The 25,070-nt window shown below is 36.1% G+C and overlaps 1 protein-coding gene across 2 annotated transcripts in view; it reads right to left on the reverse strand.

Moving 5' to 3' along the window:
- The window catches only part of DMD (dystrophin), a 907,831-nt gene that overhangs the window by 125,499 nt on the left and 757,262 nt on the right, over nt 1-25,070 (reverse strand). For both annotated transcript variants that reach the window (XM_059827200.1, XM_059827195.1), the window contains one exon: nt 4,313-4,391. In XM_059827200.1, coding sequence (XP_059683183.1) covers nt 4,313-4,391 — 79 coding nt within the window. The remainder of the gene's footprint in view (nt 1-4,312; nt 4,392-25,070) is intronic.

Consider the following 25,070-nt stretch of genomic DNA (forward strand, 5'->3'; position numbering starts at 1 on the left):
TGTCTCCAGTTAAAATAAAGTTCCTCGCACGTATTCAACTATGCAGATTTAGAAGTCTGGTATTGATGTATCCAGGTAACAGAAGCTTGTAGCCTGGAAAATACAAATCACAAAATGTTAGCTAGATGTAAATCAGCTTTTTAGACTTGCAAACCTAAATGTTCTTTCTGTTCCTTGTATTTCCAGGTTCTTTGCCTTGACAAAAGTCCGTGTTCTCTGAGCTTGGGAATCACAAGCAGCACCTGGGATCTCCCAGTCGCACTCATAAGTGACTGCCAGTTATATCTGAGCACTTCACTGACATGCTATACATACTAACAGCCGGCTCATACTGGAGCTGGACAGTAAATTACAAGGTTTGCTTATGCTTTTAAAAGATGTAATACCTTCTATTTTTCAGCGATAATAAGTAATGCATGTCAATGAGCTATCACATTAAAAATAGGATTAATGGGAGGCTGGCTAGCACAGCAAATGATATTAAAAACAATCTCACATCAATCCTACCTCTCATTTTTTGCAACTCAAAAAAAGAGTAATAACTGTTGTGACAAATATAGGTGGGTCCTCCAACAAGAGACAATGAATCCCATTCTTTGTAAGAGGCAGCATCACAAAAAAAAAAAAGAAGGAGAAGTCAAAAAAGTAAAATTATTCCAGAGGAGTCATTGAAAACTCTGGAGCCGGCATTATGTTTGAAATTTGCAGGTACTCTTTTTCACACTTCGATTACTGTATATAGTTTCCAAATTAAGCACCATCATCCATGAAAGGATCACAGATATTTTAAATTACTTTGCTAAATATTTACCAGTTTCTCTTTAATAGAAAGGAGATTTATTTGCTATTTTTTTTCATGCCCTGATTTAGATCATTCTAATTAAACAGCTAAACCTTCAAAACCAACAAACTCACTCCATGGATTGACAACATAATGTCTTGCACACGTAATACATTTATCAGCTATATCTTAACAGCTATTGCTGTGAATGCTGGGGGCCTCTGTCCTTGGCAAAGAATAAACTGAAGAGGAGCTCGGACTCTCTGGAGACTGACAGAGTGAAATGAGCTTGGGGAAGCATAAAGAACTGATCAGAAGATCAAGGCCTGAGGTGAGAGAGCCCAGAAAAAATGTAGGAGGCCTGGAGAAAGGCAAGTTCATGTGCTAGCGGAAAAATAAGGGGCAGTTTTGGTGAGAGTCCTTTATACTTGAGAGCAGCCCAAAGCCTTGGTATAGAGACACAAGTGTATACTAGCTCCTTTGTCGTTACTTTTTTAACCCACAACCAGGGGATGTCCGAATTGTCCTGTGCCACAGTATAAACAGTGTCACCTGGTCATTTAGAAGAAGAAAGAACGCAGAAGGTTAAACGGCATGAAAGGACAATGGAGAAAAATTGTCCCTAAATTAAAAATGTGACAAAAGAGGAGACTTTTTTTTTTTTCCTTTTTTGCTCCTTATCTCTCTAACACACACCTTCCTTTCCATCTCTCTTGGAAATAGCTATAAGAATAGCTCTTAGAGCAGGCTGCAAGTGCTTAGAAACAGGGACTACCACTTGATTCCTTGCCTGCACAGGGCATGACAAATATGAAGTCCCTGCATCACTCCCCCATTACTTTTGTGCTAGGTTTTCAACAGCCCTATGCAGCTTCAGTTCCAACGAAGCAGAAACAGACAGACGATGCTGTAATTTCTTTATACAAAATAATAACAAACACATAAAAAACATTATTGCAGATTAGCAGCTCATATTTATTTCTTCCAGATAGGAGAAAAATGTAATTCAGTCACTGATTTGATGTGAACTTGACTATGGTACCACCCTTTTTGCAGAACTACTTAAAGGTAGATCAACTCGAAAAGGACAATTTTTCATATAAATATATAAACACAGCTGGGAGCTGAAGATCATCACTCTCACCTTAAGGTGAGCAAGCATGTGTGGTAAAAGGAAAGTTGATGCTGAGTTTGAGAGGATGAGCTGATTATTACTGGCATATAAATTAGGTATGAAATAGCCAATAAAATGCTTATTTTCCTTACTTACTACAGTTTGCATTGATCTTATGTGTATCTCAGCTCCTTAGATAAAAGCACTCTGTGAGTTGAGCTTATAAGATAAAACCAGAGAGTAGAATTACCATGATTCATCTTTTCACTGTTGTTGCCACAGCTACAACTTGGACTCTGTTTGCCATGCACTGAAAGACCGTTTACAAGCCATTAAATCCACCTTCATTTGACCTGTCCAATTCTGTTTGGCAACACTTATGTTTGACTTTTGTACCTCAAAAGTACAGATACAGAAAGATGACTAGTGCCAGATGGCAAGGATTCTGGCACTCTCTCTCCTGCAGCGCTACCTCTCCAATAGATGTGCTTCCATCAGTGCAGGGATGCAGCAGAGGTAGTATAGGAAAAGAATGATGTTTTCCTCAGGTGTGGTAATAGTACATGATACTGAGGAACTTGATGCTTTTGAAAGATGGGACTGATAGATGCACTAGCTGTTTTCAGTGACTAAACACCTATACTTGGGAAGGATTCTGTAGATGTTTTTAGTGCTTGAAATACCTAGCTTTTGCATATGCGTGTAAGAATACGTATTTGCACATATATTTGCACACACATCTAAGAAAGAGACAGAGAACAAACAAACAAATATGCATGTCCATTTTTTCTCAGGGATTTGGCTCTTTCCAAGGTCAATACGTTTTCACCTGGCTCCTTTTCCTAAAGCGATCCTCAAGTGGTGAGACGTGTCCAGAATGATTTCCACTCTTTGCTGGCTCTGGTTAATTCACAGAAGAATAATGTATTGTCTCAGTGTCTCACTAATGGTGGGTGGGCTAAAAGAGGTGACTATCATAACACTGAGCAACTTGTAGATTGATCTAGTTTATCAGTAATAAGGCAGAATGGGTCTAGGACGTAACTGTCACACAAGTTGCCTGGCTGTACTCAACACTGGCACAGAACAATGACGTACTGTTCAGTGTGATAACGTAGTTCAGGTCCCTCTAGTCTCTTCCAGACTGCAATATAGGCTTGCTTAATTTACCCTTCAAACTTATTCTTTCACCAGGAATACAGGCATCTGCTTACATATTGCATTCACGTTATACACCCATAACTCTCACATGTTCAATCTTGACAAGTCTGATTAGCAGTTATATACAGAGAGAGCTGGCAAATTATTCCCAGTGATTAAGAGTTAATTAAAAGAGATTTTGAAAAAGTAGTAGAAATTACAAAAACAGGGCTAATTTCTTCACAGGATCATAATTTGATGAAATAAGATGCAGGGTTGAATCATTGTGAGCCTGCATTGTGCTTATATGGCACAACATCAACTCTTGTTTCGAATTTGCAGTTCACCCCACTGAGAATTTTCAGTTTCCCATTGAGATTTTCAGTGGAAAAATGGTTAGCCAATTAAAATTACAATGCAGTATCAGCTGAGGAAAAGTTTGTCCTCTACCACACTGTGAACATAGCCGAGCAATAATAGTAACATCTATTTCTGATGTCTGGATAGCTTGTCCCTCTGCATGTAGGAGACCATTATCCTGTGACTGTGTTCTGTTCTGCTGATATAATCTCTTAAATAAAATTTTACTGTTTACTTTCCTTAATTGAAGTACAATAGAAAAGACACAGCCTTTAAGAAGCTTCACTTTAGTCACTGCCTTGGAGCTTTGAAGCTGTTTCAAGTTGTCTTTCAGTGTACTTCAAACATCCTTGATAAAAGAGTGTGTGTGGAGGTGGAGTGGGAATATTACTGGCAATTATATTTTATGCAGAGTTGTAAAAAGTTTACTTAACTCCATCCTTCTGCCAACTTTCCCACTATGGTTTTGATCCTCTCACTGCTCTGCTAATGATCAAATCCTGCAAAATATTTTTCTTGCAGGTCTTACTTTGCCCCTTTTTGCAGCTGAAAATTTCTTTGAACAGATAAACCCAATTTAAATTTTTTTGAATCCTTTCTGGGTTACAATCATCAGAAACTCTTACAATTTTTAATATAATTTTAATTTGCTAGTCCTAAAAGAGAATCTTCAAACAATGAAGACAGCCTTGCATTGACAGATGTATGGACAAACAGACTTGATACTGGTAGATATTTTCCTTTTGCCCTGAACCATATGAACTTATTTAAGTCTTCTGCTCCAGTAATGAAAAAAAAAACCAAACTATAATACAGTCTAAAATAGAAACTCACAGCAATGATAATCAGCACACGTCTACAAAAACATCAATTAACTGTGTGTGCAAGCTGAGCAAGAAAAATGGGAAATTACTCACTGGTAAGAAAATGCTGGGAAGTAGGGCCAAAATCCCTGTGAGCTTCATGCAGTTGCCTGATGCGCTCATCAATGGCCACCTGTTAAGAGAGGAGAAAAAAAATTACTCTCTTCTAAACAAGTAACAAGTAGCAATTATAGTGGGATACTTTTTTCATTAGAGAACATTCTGTTTAAAATGAAGCAGGCTCCTGCAACAATCATTACCCCTCAAGGCTTAACTGAAATTTAATGTGTCGTACCCAAAAAAAGGAGGTCAAAAAAGGTTTGGGTTTGGTTTCTGGTGGGGTTTTTTCCCCCAACTTTAACTGATGCTAGAAAAAGTTGAAAATGAAGAGGCTGATAAATAAAGATATAGCAAATTGACCTGACTTTATGTACCTGAAGAGAATATGACTGTCGCTTGCCAATATTGAAGTCAGAAACATTCTTCTATGTTAATACTTTTACAGAACTACCCCAAAAGTAGGTTTTGAGAGTAAACTATTATCAATCAGCATGTGAAAAGTAATCTCTTAATGTGGACATGATAACCATATTTTAGCAGACTGCTGAAATGAGGGTAACCAAAGAGCATCTGGTACAAACATTTCTGTGTTCTTTTAATCAGTCAAATCCTAGCTCCTTGGCCCTTTCCTTGGAAGAGTCCTTTGAAGTTCATGTTGTTCCTAATGTTTTATTGTGTTGGTGTACTGTGTGAAAACACAGATGCTCTTTGTAAGATTGGTTTTATCTTTACCCTTGAAAATCCCAGTAAAGTATCAAGCAAGCAGCCAAGAGGGGGTGTTTGCTGTAAGATTCCATAGTGTGTGAATGACATCTACCAGCAGCTTTATAGCCTATACACTAAAAGGATACTATCATTAAGTTAGGCCTAAGAATAGGATTAGGTAAAGCAAGGAAAAGTGTTTGAAAGTAATGATAGAATATTTTAGAAATGTATTAACTAAAATAACTGATAGGAAGCAGATTCACTTAAGTTAAATGTTGCCTATAAGAAACAGTGTTGTATCGACACTGGCAAAGCAGAAGGTAAAAGTGATTGGTCTGTTTTTATTGACTTAATTGAGAGATACATAACAAGGAAACAAATAAGTTGCATGAGTAAAAAACAATACACATTTTAAAACTTTCAGGGATTTTTGGTTGGTGGTAGGAAGGAGCAATTGTATAATAACTGGGCATGATTCAGTTAGAAGGGAAAAATAATGATAGAATTGACTAGCTCTTTGATATGGCTGTGTTTGTTTGCCAAATAACCCCTAGCCCACAAAATCTTGTTTCACTAAACACAATAGAAATTTCACATCAGGACATGATTTCTTTGCTTACAGTTTCAAAACAGACACTATGACCAAAAAGCCCCTCTTCCTTTCTTTCCTCAAGCCATTTTTCAGATACTTTTCCTGGGCCTTCCTCCATTTCTATGCTGCCTATTCTCCTCTGGCTTCCTATACACAGACACGGTCAATATGATTTTTTGTTAGCCCCCGTTGACCAGCACCTCCCCACATAAGCTCAACTACTAGCATATCACCATGCAGCCTCTGTTCTTATTTCCACTGTTTTCTTGAATCCAGAATTGCTCATAGAGCAACATTTATATTGGTAGGTTTAAGGCAGGCACATGCTGGCTCACTCCAATGACCTGTGCTTTTCCTGTTTAATCTTGCTGATTGCTTAGCTAGACAAAACTAAGCCTAGGAAGAGGCTGAACTCTGGATAACTTCTGAAACTGTGGGTAGAAGAAGGCTGGGTAAAGGACAATTTAAGCCTAGAGTGAATTGCATGGACAGATGTTCAGTTAAGCAATGCTTCTTACTAGGGACAGGCTTTGGGCTTGAGTTCACACTTAATTCACAGCATAGATATAAGCTAGGGAAGTCTAAGTGCATAGAAAACAATGATAGGGCTGCTTCTGGTTATCAGTATCATTAACTTAACTATAGAAGCATTAACTAATGTGATATTATTTTCAATCAAGAAATGGCTTTTCAATGAAGACTAGGAAGATAAACATATATAAAAACCCACATGCAAATTAAAAAAATACTGGAAAAATATTAATGGAATTGTATATACTCTTTGGAATCGTCTCAAAATAAGCCTCGTAACGTACCTATTTTGTCATTAGAACATTATTGGTAAGTAAAGAAACAAAGCTTCTCCTTTATATTAGTACTCACTTTTCAATAAGTCAGCTAGGATGGAGAAAGTACTTTCTGGCATGCAGAATCTCTAAAGAGAATAAGAGCTCTACAAATACACAGCGGGGAGAAGTGTTTCATACAGGAGAATAACAACAGCCAGCTTGTGGTCAGAATGCGTGAATGCTGTGTGTGACCACTGCCAGTTCACAGCCCATACAACTTTAAGCGTGCTAAAACTGAGCATTTCAATCACTTCAAAATATCCAGGTGAGCTTTGAGCTGCACAAAATTATTAAACTGAGATTTTTAGCCACATATGCACATCCAGCAAAATAAAATACCTTACACATTTCAGGGTAAACTTTTAAACTGAACAGCCTTGGATGTGAGCCAGGAAATACCTCTGTCTAGAGGTAGATTTTGTCAATACAGAAATGAATAAAACATTGGGAAATCTTGAGTATTCTCCAGGAAATATCACCTGAGAACACAAAAAGTTATTCCATTTGGCTGCTAGGAAACATCACTTACTGATGTATAAGCATACTACCTTTTAGGTGCCAAAAGCTGAACTCACTGTTGATGGTAGAGCAAGGAAGATTATTGCAGTCAGTCTCTACGAATTTTACGAAGGGTAAGATGTAAATGATAAAATAACAGAGTTTGAACCCACAATAACTGGGGTTATTGTGAACAATAACAAACAATAACAAACCCCACCTGAACAAACAAAAGTTACAGGAGAATGTGTCTCCGATCCAATAAAATCAGAGTTGGATTTGGCTTTGTGGCTTACACCCTAACTACATGGAGGAGAATCACATCAACCTAAGTCTTCATAACTGCTTTGTGATTCTTGAAAATAATTCTCACTAGCATGTCAAATTTTTTTTTTCCATTTTCAAAACAAAGTAATAGATCATTCCCAAATTTTAAATTTTGTCTTGTTTTCTTCCAAGTGAAATATGTTCCTCCAATAAAAGCACAAACAGTATCCTATGTATTTTTGTATGCTATGGTCTGAACCAAGTGCAGTTTTCTTTAGAACAAAATGATGTTGTGAAAAACTGGAGCTGTGTGTGAAGAAAACAGGAAAATTTTTCAACGTGATTCAAGCATTCGTTTTTCTTGCTTTAAATGGAAGAAAACATACATACTGTTAATGAAGCTTTGCAAATACCCTGTTCCCACTATGTCTCAATAGCCAAAGGAAAAATTATGTCTTCTGATTCCAGTAGTCTCTTCCTACTAGTATCAGCTTAGCTAGACTAATATGCAAAAGGTAATAATTTTAAAGTCACTGTTACCAGTACATAACATGCAAAATGGGACTATGGATTGGATTTGGGTATCTTTTGTGTAAAACTCTCTACAGTATTTCTCCACAAGTAATGTTACTAAAAAAAAAAAAATCAATAGGTGGATTTCTAAAAAGTCAGCTATTGCTCTATCTGGATCAAGATGCGAGAATTTGGTTTTAACTGACCAAAATCTTTTTATAGCTGATTTTGACTTAAAAACAACCATCAGGTTTCTCTGTAATGGGGATACTTGAGCTGTTGCTTTGCTTCACTGAAGATGCATGCTTCAAGAGACATGCATTTCCATTATTTATTTAATCCACTCTTTTTCCATAACATTTATCTTCTTCCAAACATAACAAATGAAAGAACCACAGTAGTGCAGTAAACATTATACTTGAAGCTGAAGATGGTAATATTAAAAATCCTATACTGATTTTAAGTGATATTGACATGGAACATAAACAGCTTCTGCTAAACAAATGAGCAAATAAAAAAATGTTATTTAAAGTTCCTCTCCTTTAAAGATTTTGAAAACATTTGATGAAACAAGTTTGTTTCCCATAATTTTAATGCAGCCGTGTGAACGGAATATATAATCAGGTTCAGATAAACAAATTCCAACAATAATAAAAGCAAAGCTATGTCACGTAGTAGTTAGTTAGAAATAGTTTGTAAGTACCTAATGTAAGGATTCAACCTTGAAAACACCTGTTAAACAGCTCCACTGAAATCAGAATAAGGATTTGATGGATTTAATTTGGGTCTACTACTAAATTCTCTTAAATTTTGCTGGGTTTTAACTGAGAACATTTTTACTACATCTAAAGCATTTTTTTGTGTTTACATCCACGCTGCAAAACAGGCCTTGGTCAAGAAGGAAAAGTAAGTTGTTTGATTCTCAGTATTTTCCATATTCTCAAAAAGTACCTAATAACAACTATTAAGGTGTGTTGGAGTTGCTGAGCTGATGGAAGAAGGAGGCACACTCCATCCTGTTGTTAAAGTTGCACCTGCAAATAATTAGTGGCCTCAGCAAAGAGCTATAAAAATGGCCTCTCTCTCGAGCCATGAATTTTGTATTCTTGGATGTACGAATTCCATACTGGGACAACATAATAATCAGCCTAGGTCTAGCACTGTGTCTTAATCCTGCCCCAGTCTTCCCCATAGCTTTGATGTTCAACTGAACAAGTTCTTTAGAGGATACTGTCTCTGGGGTGCTTACCTCCCGGACAGATGATTTCTGATCACTAGGCTAAAATATACTCTGCAAAATGAGTGTCTCCAATGCTATGTGAGTGAAGGTGGCTCGCTGAATGCCTGTTTGTGCTAGCACACTTAGAGAACTCACATTCAACAAACTTTGCAAGGAATTTATTAAAAAAAAGTCTTATTTGTAAATCTTAAATGGTCACAGACAAATGTCCAACAAAACTAGTGATCATATGTAGCAAGAAAACATCAGGCAATCAGGGAATGTTACAGGTGAGTATGTGAATGCCTCCACCCTCATTAGCATTGAGGCAATTCAGAAAGACACTTCTGTGGGTTCCAAACTCTAATCGAAGAATCACACCTGAGTCAATTCACTTCTCTATCATAGCCCTCTGTTACAACACACCCTTTTATAAAGATGAAGCATACAAAAATACTAAAATGTTAGATACATAAATAGTGTTTAATAGATACCTATCTCCCTTCTTGAGATATTCAAATAATGTCTCTTGCAGTTCTTCTTAAAGAGATCTGGCACGCAACTGCATTTGGGTTTCCTAGCCAATGTGAATGGTAGATGTGCAAATACACTCTCTTGAGAAAAAAGCACAAACACCTACAGTTCTTCCCAAATGATGCTGTAACAAAACCACCTTTGCTATACTATAGCACAGTTTAGTTGAACTGCTGCCATGCTAGTGAAACAGCTAAAAAGATGCATTATACACTCATTTCTCCCTGCTTGAAAGCATTACTATCTTGCAAAGACTATTTCCTGTAAATAGTTCTAATGAATTTCTTCTCATTCTAATTTTTAAACTGCAATCACATATGTTTGTAATATTTACATTTTTCTCAGAATATTTGATAAGCAAGGAAATAAAGAAGCTTATTACAGAAACAGGGGTTAAATTAGCATCCCTGAGCCTCTTGTAGTGTGATCAAGTTGCCATAATTGAAAATAACTGTCAATTTTCTCCTAAAAGTCTAGGATGAGATATAAGTATTTCAGGAGAAACAATGTGCAGAACAGTGAATCAAAACCTATTCTTGTTGATGGAGTGATTATTTGTTTACATTCACTAAAAAACCAACAAACAAAACCCACAAACAAAAAAAAAACCCACCCCAAAAACCAAAGCAACTCCACATATGACACCACTATCTGAAAAGTCAATGTAGGTGAAAACATGAAACTAGCAAATGACAAGTCTATACAATTGTCTATCACGTATCTTTCTTTATATGTTATATCTTGGGGCCCACCCTGGTTTATTTCTAGGTGGATCTTTTTAGAAATACCTTAATTTGGCAAGCCAAGTAAGGCACAAAGTGGCTTTTTTCCTTTCTATGTTTGCATACTTTGTTACATATCTGCAATTTGTAAGTCGACTTATTCTTTCTAGGAAAAAAAGGCCTTTTGTCTTTGATGCTAATAGGGGTATTAGAAGCTGTTGTTCATTTCTATTTCTAAGCCAAATCATGCTGTCATTGAAAGGACTTAATAGTGTCATGTGCTATTTTAATAGGGGATTATTAATACCAAAGTGGAAAAAATATTTTAGGTTCTCCCTCTTCCTGATTCACCATTGCTAGGTCTACTGACATGCTAGCCAAGTGCTACGAATACCAACATGAAGTGTAGAGAAAAAACGTTATTTGGGTTTTTTTTTCTCTTTAACAGAAAATAAAACTTTTCCTTACCAGATTTCTCTGACTGTTTTTTCTTCTGAATAAAATATACCACATATAGGCAAATATTAGAACATCTTTCAATCCACCAAGAACACAACTTCAAATAGGGGAGGGGGAATGGGTTTTGTTAAGTTATATTTTCTCAAGTTACTTCACTTCCCGTTTTAAGATCATTGATAGAGTGGGGAGGTCATGTAGATATCCCCTATCCTACTCAGGGCAGTTAGACATTTACATTTGTGTTTAACTTCTTTAAATCATTATTCATTTGAAACACAGCAACAGCATAAACTCTTCTGAGGTCAGAATAAGATCCTTTTTGTAAGGGCATCTAAAGGCACATGCAGCATAATATACAGACACTAATTACATAATTATGCTGCTCCAAATGCAGGCAAATTATATGAAGGTGTGCAAGTAGCAGTTTTTACTACTTATTAACATAAAGACAGCAGAAATGAGATCACTAGTTAAAAAAATCCAAAATATAAAGACTTGAATGGCTGAATGTGCCTGCCATTCTGAGAAAAAAATGGCAAGAAAAGAAGGAAAAGAATAGAAGATTCTCATCTTAACAGCTATATTTAGTGCAAGAGCAAGATGACACACAACTTCTTTTTCAAAATTTACTTCACCAAAGGCTGTTCTCATGAAAAGAGAAGTCAATTTTCTGTATTAATAAGCATGCATACATACAATACTTATTAAAAAACCACTCCTTTAATTCCCCCACCATATTCCTAGCATTTCCACAGTCTGCTGACCTTGACTCCCATCACATGCAATTTGACTGCATATCAAAGGAAACACTTCTACAAGACCCTCTTTAATGTTACCCAGCAATTCTCCTCCCAAGAGCTAAAAAGCTTCTTTCTTTTCTTTCACTGACTCAGAGCTGCCCATGCAGCGCTAGGCTGTTCTTTACAAATCAATAAACAGGAAGATCTGTATTTCCAATAGCTACTAAATTCAGCCACTCACTGTTCCTTTTATATTAGGAGATAAGGATGGATTTAAATAAGCACACTTTGTGCTGTTAATAAGGAACAGCCGGGGAAAAGGCAATTGATAGTCATCGTTCTCAGCTGCTGAACTTCAGGTTGAAGTCTTGATATTTTCTGAGTTGAAAGCACAGGCAAGTACAATTAGTTTCCTGGTGGAAAGTTCTGTAATCTGAAATATTTTTAGAGTGTTAAAATTAACATGATGCATGCTTATTTTCCACGTGAAAGAAAAAACAGATAAACGTAATGTTATTCTCATGTATTTACAGCTGTTAGAAAGACTAAATTAAAATTCCAAGACTTCTGGGTCATGGTAGGACTATATACTTCATCAGACTGAAATCTGAGTGACTTCATGCAATTCTCCTTTCAATAAAAAAAAGAAATCCTAAAATCTAGTAGGATGCATGTACTGTACCTTGACTGCTTTTTTTATTCTTCCAATGACACAAGAGAGTAAAATGTAATAAAAATTCAGGAAACATCTTAAAGCCCTGGGCATAGAGCCTTAGAAAACAGTAAAAAAGAGAACAATCTCCTTGACTTAATATGTCTACTGTGAATAATCAGCCATTACTTCTTAGGCTTTTGTTTTATAATCCTGAATCAGTGAACTTCAGGTTTTGTGTATATCTATGTCTAAGGAAAGAAAGTTAGGACTTATGGATTAAATAACGAAAACATTCATATATAGAGGGAATAAAACACTCGTAAACCCTGTGAAATCTTAAGAACAAATGTCTTTAGGAAACAGTTCTCTTAGAAAATATTACTTGTTTTGTTTTGGATAAAAGATACTCTGTTAGAGAGGCGTAGCATTTGACATTTCCATTGCCCCTCTAAAAGCCATCACACATGCTGGTGGGGGTTCTGCAAAGGAAATGGCTTTCACATCACTGTCTGTTTCTCATTTCTATTCATGCACTTCTGTTATGTATAAAATATTTTATGAAACTGAGCTGAGCATGGACTTGGCCTTTTAAAAGTACGAGAAATTTCTGTGCAGTCCTCCAGTCTTGAGCCCATTTTTAACAAAGGTTTCAAATTCTTGACTTTCCAGCCACATTATCTTTTAGTATTGCCTTTTGTATGTAATTTAATCAATCTGAACTATTTTTCTGCCAAATTCCTTGCAGAATTTTAGAGTATATAAAGAAAGTAGTTTTACAAATGATGATAGTTAGGAACTCTTTTTTCACAAAACAGCACAACACCACTTAAAAAGTTTTCAATACACAATTTACATTAGCTTCAAATATATAAATACCCATTGACATCTCTCGCTAGATTCCACTCTGAGTGGGCTTTGTCTTGCCTAACCATGCTTCTGTAAGCTCAGACAGTGCCTCTATATTCCTTCCAGGTTACCTGTCCATGCTTCCACTTTCTGTATAGTCCTTTTTTATATTTGAGTTTTGCCAGGAGCTCCTTGTTCATCCATACAGGCCCCCTGGCATTTTTGTCTGACTTCCTGCTCCTCAGGATGGACCAGTCTTGAGCTTGCAGAAGGTGATCCTTGAGTATCAACCAACTTTCTTGGCCCTCTCTTCCTTTCAGGGCTTTATCCCATAGAACTCTTCCAAGCAGATTCCTGAAGAGGCCAAAGTTTGCTCTCCTGATGTCTGGGCTTGTGGATTCATGGTCACTGCAGCCAAGACTGCCTTCAACCTTCACCTCCCCAATGAGCCCTTCCTTGTTTGTGAGTATGAAGTCCAGCAGAGTATCTGTCTTCATTGGTTCCTCTATCAGTTGTGTCAGGAAGCTTTCATCAATACTACCAGGAAATGACTGGATTGCTTATGTCCTGCTGCGCTGTCCCTCCAGCAGATAATCAGGCTGGTCCCCCATGTGGGTCTTGGTCTGGGCCTGTGAACATGCGGCTACTTCTAGCTGCCTGTAAAAGGCCTCAACCAATTGTTCTTCCTGGTCAGGTGGCCTATAGCAGACACCCACTACAATGTCACCCATACTGGTCTACTCTTTAATCCTCACCCATAAGCTCTCAATCAGCTCCTTTTCTGTTCCCATCATTCCTAGTTTACAGCTCTTTTTTATGTATCTTCTATAATGCCCCATAAAATACACTCCTTAGAGCTCTGACTATGCAGACCTATAGATTCAGTGATTTCTGTTCCGCCTTCAGCATAAAGCTGGAACTATATATACCCTTAGTTCTGTATTGTGAGCTGGGGAAAAGAGAATGAAAAATGTATATGCTACCCTGAACCTCTGGAGGCTTATTGATCTTAAAACAAATCTAACTTTGATGCAGTTTGGTATTTTCAAAGTCAGTGGGAACTGGGCACCTGCAACTAGGCACAGAATGTGTTCTGTAGTAAGTAAAACCATCTAGTATGGAGGTCAGCATGGCATATATTTTTTCTGAGATCAAATCTTACTGTTGAGATCAAGGCACCTGCACACTATATGCTTTGAAATGTTTCCACATAAAATTCTTCTTAATTTTTTTATAACGGTCTATCTATCCTTCAGCATTACTCATCATCCACAAGGCTTTTAGGTGGTATACTGTGATCATCTCTAGGCACTGTAACCCAGAGACATGTGGATCAATTGGAGAGAGCCTCAGGAAATGAACAGGAATGATGGTGACCTACAACGAAGGGTTGAGTGAGTAACTGCAGTTAAAACTGAGGAACAGAAGTCTTAGGAAACCAGGAAACAGGGACAAGTTCTCTAGCACATCAAAAACTTCTCCAGAATAATCTGTTCTCCATGTCCATGGTGGATAAGACACGATCTCATGACTTTAAATTTCATCAATAAAGATTTGTGATATATCAGAAAAAAAGTCTAGCAGTAAGAATAATGAAGAACTGGAAGACTGATCTTCATGAATGTTTTCCTCTTCAGATGTCCTTGATCACAAGCAGACAATATTTGCTAGGAATGACTTGGGTACAGCTGATTCTGTCTTGAATACAATTTTTTGTTACTAAGTTTTATATTATTCAAGGGAGTTGCCTGAATCTGAAACGATAGTTACAGTCCTGTCTTTTCCTGCTATGAAAATATAAATTTCTCCTGTGTCAGTGGTATTAGATCTGATTTAATTGTGCTAAAAACACAGGGTATTTGGAGGGTTCTGGACTATAAGTTACGATGAGGGCTATTTGTAAGAAAAGAATTCTGCCATGTGCCCTCCATGTTATTTGTGTTAAGTCATAAGCATCTTATATATGAAGATACATGCTCTTCAATCATTCTGTTCAGAAACAGAGGAAATTAGGAGAAACCTATTTTTCAAATCTTGGGAGGAATAGAAGGGGAATTCCTTCAAGTACAAACCCCAGTTTTTCACCTCTTATGCAATATGCTCTTGTATCAACTTTAGGGGAAAACCTAGTTCCCAAAACCAGAAATTCAGATTACTGGAGGGGGAGGGGGGATGGAATGCAGTCTAATACAAATTATTCATAAAACTGAAAATACGTCCTATTTCACACATAAAGTTCATAATGTTTCCAGAATTGTAAAACGTCATTAGCATGTTACAGTCATAAGCATCTCCCATATTTTCTGCAAATCTAAAATGATGATGGTCTCCTTCACTAAAGGCAATGGAAACACAGATGATTTGATAGAAGTTCAATTCCACCCGTTTCCTCCCTCTTTCCCTCTTAATCCCTAGTCTCATCAATTCTACATACAGATAATTCCTCAACCATTTTAAATGAAGAAGGTTTCAGCAACTTGAAAAAAGGGAAAAAGTTGTAAGATACACTACTTCAAAATACCAAATGTAAAATAACTCAATTCTGTGCTTTCTGTGACTGATTACACAAACTTGATACTTTTTTTCTCCAGTTTCTACCTCAAGTGAGTTTCAAGGGGTGCATTCTTATCTCTTCAGTCACATTCATACTAAGTAGCAGCTTACTCCACAGGAAGTCTTACACATTTCACTAACACTATTAATGGAAAAAGTTACTGTTTTGCATGAGTGAAGGCATCTGGACTGGGACAGGAAACAATAGAAACTATCAGATCCAGTGAGAAATCTTTACAAAAGATGTGATAGGGATTAAATTTGCTTTGTCAAAGGCTTATAGAAAAGCAACTTTCAGCAGGGCAGCAGAGGGCATTGACCTGCAAAACCTGCCTTGAGGCCATTAACATCTCTCATCATTTAAGAAAAAACGTGGTACATTTAGATTTAGGGTACATCACATTAGAACACATTTACATTCTTGTGATGGTTCTTAAAATAGTATGCAGGTGCCTCAGAGGTAGAGAAAAGTTTTGCAGTGCTACACTGATGTTGTCCCCACCCTTCCCCTGCATTTTTCCTACAGAGCTTTTGTTATCTGATTATTGTTATCCTTGTTCTAAATCTATGTTGAAATATTTTGTAATAGGAAAAGCCTGAAACATTAATTATGATACTGTTGTTGCTGAAACATTAGTCTTTTTAGACTCTAACCATCTACTGTTCCTACCCTAACAAGGTTGTTTGACAGATGTGTTTCTTTTAGGCATTGTCTCTTCACTTTTGGAGTGTGCATGGAAAGTAACATCAGGTGTACCATAGTTAGGTCTCCTTAATACACAAGTGTAAAGACATAAAAAATGACACCTTGCTGTGGCCTTTTTTCTTTTGCTTCTCTGCTAAAATACTGTTATTTCTCTTCATTATACTTTTTATGTGTTTGAAATAGAACTGACTCCTTTATATTTTGTTTAAAAAAATTCTAAACAATTTAAAATCCATTCTTCTTTTTTGTACTTTAGTTGAAAATGCTCTTTTTAATGTTTCATAGCCCATCCCTCAGGTAAAGTCCAACTGTCTCTTAACAAGATTTTAATGTGGTTTTTTTGCTTTTCTTTCTCCCTCTTTCTCATTTTTTTTCTCTCATTAAACTAAAAAAAATTAATAAATTCTTGTTGCACTGAAAATGCCATTTGTTTCTGAAAGGTCAGGTAATATACACAGTTTTTGTACCAAGGGGAATATATCTTTGGTGACTTAGGGAACTGTAAGTAGAATGTCATGCAAGAAATGTTTTATTTTATAGCTGCCCCAGAACATATGCCTGCAATTTCCTGTATCAGTTGAGCATCACCAGTGAAGATTATTCTTTTATAGTTCTACTTACATTCTCTCACTTTCATCGATTTTTTATCATATTAGTTTTATTGCTCCTTTTCCCCAGATCTGTGAATCTCCAGTGCCAATAGTAGCATTAGTTTTGGGAATAACTGCTCGTCAGTGCAAGTAAGAAGCTCATAGCCCAGACCTGTATTTTATGCAGGTTACTTCTAAAAGAAACAGAGGCTTCATTCAGTATTGTCTTTACTCAGCACTACTTTTAGGTGATTACCATTTTGAAGCTTTTATTTTGACCATCTTCAGCTCCCTTCCACTCATATTGCCCTCTGACTCCTCTGGGATTATCATTCCATCAGTATTCAAGAGACTTCAATTTTCAGTCCTGTGTTTTTCACTGTTTTCTCTTTCTTGCTTCCTTAATTTGTTGTTGAGTATCTTCATTCTCTTTTATCACTTCAGTTCACACTTCAAAACCCATGTTTCTACCCCAAATGGAATGAAAGTGCATTTTTCATACATATGTAGTAAAACTCCCAATTTTAACTAAAAATGTCTATAAATAAGAGATGAAGAATTACTTAGACTGAGTATGCTGCTACATATGCAATACCAAGCGAAAAGGTATGCAGGAGAGACTGTGTGAGATTTATCTATCCTAACTCAGGAGCCCCAAGGTGAAACAGCTAAATCAGCCTTCCTTGATAAGAAATTGAGAGAAATATGTATCTCCTGAGACAATACAGCTCATACTAGGACAAGACACCTCAGAATAATCCTCTAAAGATAGGTGTAAATATGACTTCTATAAAGTTTAATTTTCCTAAGTGAGTTTGCATGCAAAGGAGGAGGATTCTTGGGAAGACTGACAGAAGGCATGGAGGAAGAGGAACATAGGAAAGCACAGCAGAAGGTGGAAGGTAAGAAAAAAATGTTCTTTACTGGGGGACACCATAGGGTAATAACACATAATAAAGGATTCTACATGCAGCAGCAGTTGTTTTAATCTCTTCTCTTTCATATCTTCTGCTGTCTCTTCCTTTTCCTCTTCGAGAGTTAGGGTTACACCAATAGTGATAAATCTATTCACTCTAAATAATCCATAGTCCCCAAACTTCCCTAAACAGATCACCTATTTGATTTCCTTTTTAGCTGCACAGGGTGCAAGCAGTAAGATGATGTCAGTAGAGAGAGTTTCATTACAGTGTGATCTATTCACATTATTTGCTTGTTTCATCCATATTCTTACAGCTGGCAATCTTGAGTATTATACTCTGCTTCAAGATGTATTAAAACTACTTGCTCAATCAAGTGCTGACACAACATGAAAAGAAAAGCTTCATTTCACGAGATTACTGAATGGATGGATTAAACAAACTTTTATTTATTGTTTTTGTCCAAAGAACCTTTTGAAGATGGCCTCTCAGTCTCAACAACTTATGCAGAATGTTCTATATCCTAGCAGCTGCTCAAGCTTGGGAACATCCATACCATCAGTGCTTAATGCTCCCTGTTATCTGACACTTCTTTGTACACAACTACAGCTCCTGATTTTGCACAAAAGCCTCTTTTTCTCCCTGGGGAAGATGTGCATATGGCACACTGAAAGATAATAAAATGATTCTAGGCAAATAACAGTTCAAATGGCAACAATTGCTGATAGGATTGATACTACACTGATTGAAGATAATGGCAAAACTCCTACAATAGTGTAATATGACTTGTGAGAGGAGCTGTCTGCATCCTGCAGCTGGTCAAAGTCTATATATTTATGCTTTCTAATCTGTGAGTTAAATTCAAGTGACATGAAAGCAAAACCTAAGTTATATATAGCCCACACTGCTAAATCACAATGCTACAAAACTCTTTCTAATTTAAATTGGTAGATACCTTCTCTTATTTCCACAGTTTAATCTATTTGAGAAGAAAAGTTGTTAATAATTAAAAAAAAATAAATAACAGTATACCACATATTTATGGAGAATGTAGGATGTTGTACAGTGAAGGTTAAGAGTTATACTGGCCTGAAGGATCACAGCGTATGCATGCATTCAAGAAAACCATCACTTCATGTATGTAAAAAAACCCATTACCATATAGTGCACTTGGTAAGTGCCATAAATTTTATTCAAGTAATTCCAGCAACATTACATGCTGCTTTCTTCTTAAATCTGTTATTAGCCCTCTCTTGGCAAAGCTGAATACCCTATTTACCACTGTCAATCTGTAAAGGTCTCAGATGAAACTAAAATATTCGAAAATGGCTTTGTTCAATCTCCACATCTATCCACTTCACAGATTCAGATCCTCCCATGAGCAGAGGGAGGGTTCCTTCTTCCCAGTGGAACAAAGCTGCAGCCCTGCAGGAGGCGCTGGAATTAAAGCTATGACATTTTGTGTTTCCAGGAAAACTAACTGGTCTGCACTGACTGTTGCCATTTCACAGACTTCATATTAGTGCAAACATTAAGCATATCTTTTTCGCATATCGGTTCAAAAATTAATGCAACAAACTCTGGAGCATAAATATCATGGTAGAGTTGTTAAGATGCATTTAGTATCTGCACAGCTTCAAATATGAAAAATAACCTTTAACCTCCAGATAATAAGTCACATTTTGAAAACTGCTTTGATTGTTTATTATTGAATACCATAAAAATCTCTCTTAAATTTACCACCTTATTTTCACAGCTATCTGTATTTTATCACTTCTTTTTTTCACAAGTAAATAATTTATTTCAGTTTAGGCTTGCCTTATTACTCATTTGTTTCTAAGAGCAGAGAATTGGGAAGTTCTAAGAATAGAAGAGATCTTGGAGAATTAAGACAGTAAGAAGGATGGAGACCCTGAAGTGAAGCGCCGCTGAAGGGGAGTACAATGCAACTGTGTGTGAAACAGGAAGTAATAATAAGAGAGAAGCAAAGACAAGATTTCCAACGCAGTCTGAAGCCAGCCTCAAAACCTGAATTTGCAGTACCTGTATAGCAGCACCATATAATACCCTGACAGGCAGTTTAATTGGCAATTACAAAATTTTAATTTACTAAATCAAAAAGCCTTTCTGAATGTCTAACTTGCAAGCTATTGTTATCACAGTGACAAGTTGACACGTGGCCTTCGAGTTAGGGAAATAAATGAAACAACTGAGCATTCTCCTGAAAAAAATCTATTTATGAAAGACTTAATTATGAAGGACTTGCTCAAGAAAGGATTCCACAAAATGAAAAAAAGTAAAACCTTTCTTATAACTCATAAAACTTGAGTGATCTTTATGAAAGGTCCTCATTATTTCTATAAAATGCTTTTAAAAATCAGTGAAAGAGCATCTTAAAACCATGTGTACAGTTTAAGAAGTAAGGATGGACTTGATTCTACTTCCAGTAAAACCAATAACGAAGCTGCTATTTGCTTTAATGGTACAAGATCAGCTGCCTATTTTTCTATAAAATTTCATTAACACTTCTGAGATTGAAATTTATTCTAAAGGATTACCGAAAGTAAAAAAAAACCACCACAAAACACCACCACCAGTATATGACAATAGAAATGGTCACTTGCCTATTATGTAAGGTTTTTGTAGGATCATCTTATCACAAAATCAAACGAATGCCATTAAAATTAGGTGAGCAATCCCATTGTTCAAATGGCAAACAAGGTTAATACATCAGAATGGCTAGGATTGCTAAAGAAATCTGAAGGCAGAAATAAGTTTATGGAAACTTTTTGACAAATTATGTCAAATAAAAATTATCAGATCATCTGTAAAAAGAAAATGAAATCATGTTTGTTCAATATACTATTTGCTGCAATGAGCTTATACAGTTGAATGAAACATGCAAAGGAATTTCATGCAGCACTGAGTCTTGTGTAACTTTATTTAAAAATTATTAACTTACAAGCAGAAGTTTACAAATGGAAGATACAAAGATTTAACTGGGTTTTTTTTGTGTTCATACTTACTTTTTTAACTTAATGAAAATCCCAAAGAATACAATTGTGGGTGTAGAGTAATTTAACTTTGAAACCTTTATGTCCTAGTGTGTTAGCTTTTCTTTGTCCATTCTGAATCAATAATGACAGTCCTTATTTTTAGTACTACATAGATGAAATTTTGTTTCTGTTATAATAAACATGACTATATGACTGACATTTTTGTCAGTCCATTTATTGTTTTACTTGTTCTGTTTGTCTTTTAATATCAGTTAGTTACATTCTTTAATTTTTTATATCTTTTAAAATTTATCTGTAAAAAGAAAAAGTAAAACCTCACTGTAGGAAGGTTTTTCCTTTTTCCTTCTCTTTCTCTCATTAAAACTCACTCTCTCTGCTTTCAGCAGATCCTATTACATCTTTTCTTTTCTACCCCAGTAGGTCTTTCCACAACCTCCATAGTCTTCCCCCGCAGTGTCAGGAAAAAACAAAACTCTTAGCCAAACAAACCTAAGACAGAAGCCATTATTTAGACAGTCTATTCAGTCAATAACTCCACCATGCAGTAAGATTCCTCAAACAAACAAGTGCTTTGATTACATACTGCTGGAATAGCAATCCTGGCCTACAGTTATATGTCCATAACTGCTTTCTGGCTGCAGAAGCCAGACTCTGCTCTGACGATCTGTAATTGCTTTTGACTGGGTAATTTTTATCCTTTTGGGTTGCCAGCAGTGGCAGATGTGAGGCTGTAAGGTAGCTACAAATCCCAAGGTGAACTTTCAAAACTACTGTTTGAGAAACCAATAGAAGAGTTGGTGAACTGAACAAGGTGCAGTGAGATGACTGAAAAATTTGGTAGGAAACCCACATGAGCAAAATTTCCAAGCCTCCATGTATTTCAGAATAACCATCCACAATGAAACTGGGGTTGCATTTGATTTTGAAATATATGTCCTTGTAGAGCATTCCACGGCATTTTCCTAAGGACATCCACTCTATCAACGTGTTTCTAGTTCAGCTGCCCATACCATTACACTGTCTTATTATTTAGCATTTGTCTTGTACAAGGGAAAACAATCATGACAATCAGGGAGGAAAAAGGGGAAAAAAGCAACAGCTGAAAAAACAGGAATACAGATCTTGTACTGTTAATGTTCATCCTATGAGAGAACAACTGGCAGGATCATGTATCTAAAGGGTGTAGAATTTGGTAAAGGAAAAATACAGCATTATAGACTCATGTAAGTAAAGTGTACTAATTTCATAGTATTTTGAATTCTTTTGAAAGGTGAATTTGCAAAGCGATGCATATAATATTTAAGAAAGAGACAAGTCCTTTCTGCTGTGACTCCTGCTTCCAATGTCAACAAGAAGCTCCCTCACCTGATCCTCCCATTCTGCTCCCACTCCTCACCACTCAATTTCCTCTAAGATTTTGCTTGGCCTCAAGTTTACTTCATACCATCACATTATGCCTGTCTTAAGTTATTCTTCAGAGTTTAAGTGTTCTTCTATTTTTTCTTGTCCTGCCTTCTGTTTTTTCTTTCTTTCTTTCCTAGCAGTCATTCCTATAACCTCCACATTCAAAAATGCACTGCCTGCACTGCCTCATAGCAAGCTAGCTTCTCCCCTATGTTCTTTAAAGTGTGGCCAAAAGTAAAACTGAAAAAAATTACTAGAATCCCTTTTATGACAGCAACTTACAGGTTAGGCTTCTTAAAAAATTTACTTTTCTGCCCACTCCGGTTCACTTTTTTTTTTTTGGGTAATAGGATGTTTCATTTCTGACCAGTGCGAATATGAGAACTCCAATTGTGGCTCAACAGCAAGGACAGCTTGTGTTTGTGTTTCATGAAGTCCACATGATTCAGTATTTTCACTGCAGTACCTACCAATCAAACTTATACTGCAGAACAATTGGTCTGGTTTCTGTGCTGCTTAGAAATAAAAATCATGGCAACTTGTGACTTTTTTTGTGGGAATCTGAAATACTTTCCACTGAAACTGGTAAAGTCTATTACAGAGGCACTTTTTGGATTTAAAATAATTTGAAAGTTTTTTTCCCAGCCTATCTGTGTGTCTGTTGTGATAGCCTGGTACTGCAAGAATATATTACATACCTGCTTGTCAGCTCTCAAACATATTTTTGTTTCCCACATTGTCAGAAAATCTGTTTTGATATGTGTGTCTAAACATATACCTAGGAGTATATGTATACAACAAATACTTTCCTTCCAAAATCATCCCAGAACTTAAATTACTCTGACTATGGTTAGAAAACTTTATAAAAAATATGGTCTGCTTAAGTACAGAATAATATCTAAAAAGTACAGAATGCTGGTGAGCAAGAGAAAAATTAAACTTTAGCTAAAAAGTTAAGTTAAGCAGTCAAAAGATGTACTTTTAATATAGCCTTTTTTTTCTTTTTTCTAGTTTTTAAAGTTTTAAAATTAAACCTTGGGCTTGTTCAAACATTGTCCCCTTGAGAAAATGCATTACTAATCTCGACTCCTACATTAGCAAAACCATTTTGCCTGCCAGTTTTCTGTCACTGTTATGAGCATTTGAAATTGTTTAACAACAGAAGTGGGATTTTCTTATTAATTGGGAAACCATTCACCAACTGCTATACTGGCAGCTAACACTTCCTCCCTAATAGATTCATATTGGCTATAGTACCTATATTCAAAATGTTCTGACCTTAATCATTAAGAATTCTACTGTTTATATCTATAAATGCAGATTGAATGATCCATTTGCAGGTTTCCTTGCGTTACCAGGATATATTTAACTAGAGAATATTAGGAACACTGGAAAGAAGTCATGTTCTAAAAAATGTATTTCATACACTATGAACTTATTCTTAGGATACCAAGACACTTCTCATCGTAAGATCTTAATAAGTCTGGCTGTTGGCCAGACTATGATCTTAGCAGTAAAGAATGACAGAAAAAAATATTCAGTTAAATGCTTATTATTAAACAGTGAGAATTAACAAGATTAAAAGGAGTGGCAGCAAGCACAGAGAAAAGAAAATTTTGTTGATCAGTCTTTACCGATCAGACTTTATCAGACTGAATAATTAGACTTTAATATGATTTAATATTTTAAAGGCAAAGCAAAATACACATCACAATTAATCGTAACTGAGCACCTGCTTCATACTTGGTAGAAAGGCAAAGTTCTTTCTCTTCAGCAGTGCTTCAAAGCTATAGAATGAGCTGCAAATTTGACACCTCTTGAATGTTGACCTTTCTGAAGTTCAACAGTATGTTAACATTGAAGCTTAACAATTGTTGAGGCCTGAACATCTCCCTTTGTGCTCAAGAACAGGTGGTATGGCTGAAATGTACCTGGACACGGGGGCCATTAAGCAAAACAATTCCAAAAGAGCTGAAAGATGGACTTTATAACAATAATTAATAATGAGTAACTATGAAATTACTTAGGATAAACATTCTTCATATGGTGGTGCAGAAGAAATGTAGTCCCTCAGAATATTACTGTAGAAGACACTATTATTATTACCAACTAGAAATGTTCTATACCAATCAGGTAATACAAAATATTTGAATGTGAACTCTTTGTTAGAACAAGTGGCCTTTAAAATAAGTGCGTATTATTTTAAGAAGGGACACAATCAACACCAGTTTCTGGATTTGTAATTTTATAGCTCTAACAGTCTGCAAACATTATATCAGCTATCAGAGACACTGAAATGACAGCAACCGTCCTAGCAGCAGCACCACCCATCTTTTAAGTTGGCCGAGGAGGCTGAGATCATAACGATGTTGTTCATTACTTCAGACTTTCTTTTGAACGAGTTATTTTGGTTCATTTAGAAGCACTTCCTACCATTGAGAAAAATGGCTCATGAGTTCATAAACCTAACAACCTACCCAACTTTCTGTTTTACATATTACACTATGCCTTCATGGAAAATTACTCTCTTACTGTTTATTTCACTGAACAATTTAAGAATACATGGCAATCAAACTTCACTTCAAATAACCTGCTGTACCACAAATAAAGCATTTCAATGATAGCAAATAAAAAAGTACAGAAAGACTATCCACCATTTACCCCAAAGCCATCATTTAGTCAAGAATTCACATCAGTTAATTAGGTGAAAAAAATCAGGTAATGCTCCCCAAATAACAAGTAGATCTGAGATGTTGACCATCTTAGAAGTAAGTGTTCTTGTTGAAGTCTGTTAAATTAGTCTTTTGCTGTTTGGAAAAGAAGGTAAAACTGAAAGTTTTACTAATAGTTAAATTTCACTCCAACACTTTCAAGAAAGCTTATTTTTTTTACTCACCTAAACAGTGAGTACTTTATTTCACATATATTATTTTCTTTGACAATGTCAACTATTTATATGATGCATGT

Source organism: Gavia stellata, chromosome 1 (assembly GCF_030936135.1).
Source record: "Gavia stellata isolate bGavSte3 chromosome 1, bGavSte3.hap2, whole genome shotgun sequence".
NCBI classification, from domain to species: domain Eukaryota; kingdom Metazoa; phylum Chordata; class Aves; order Gaviiformes; family Gaviidae; genus Gavia; species Gavia stellata.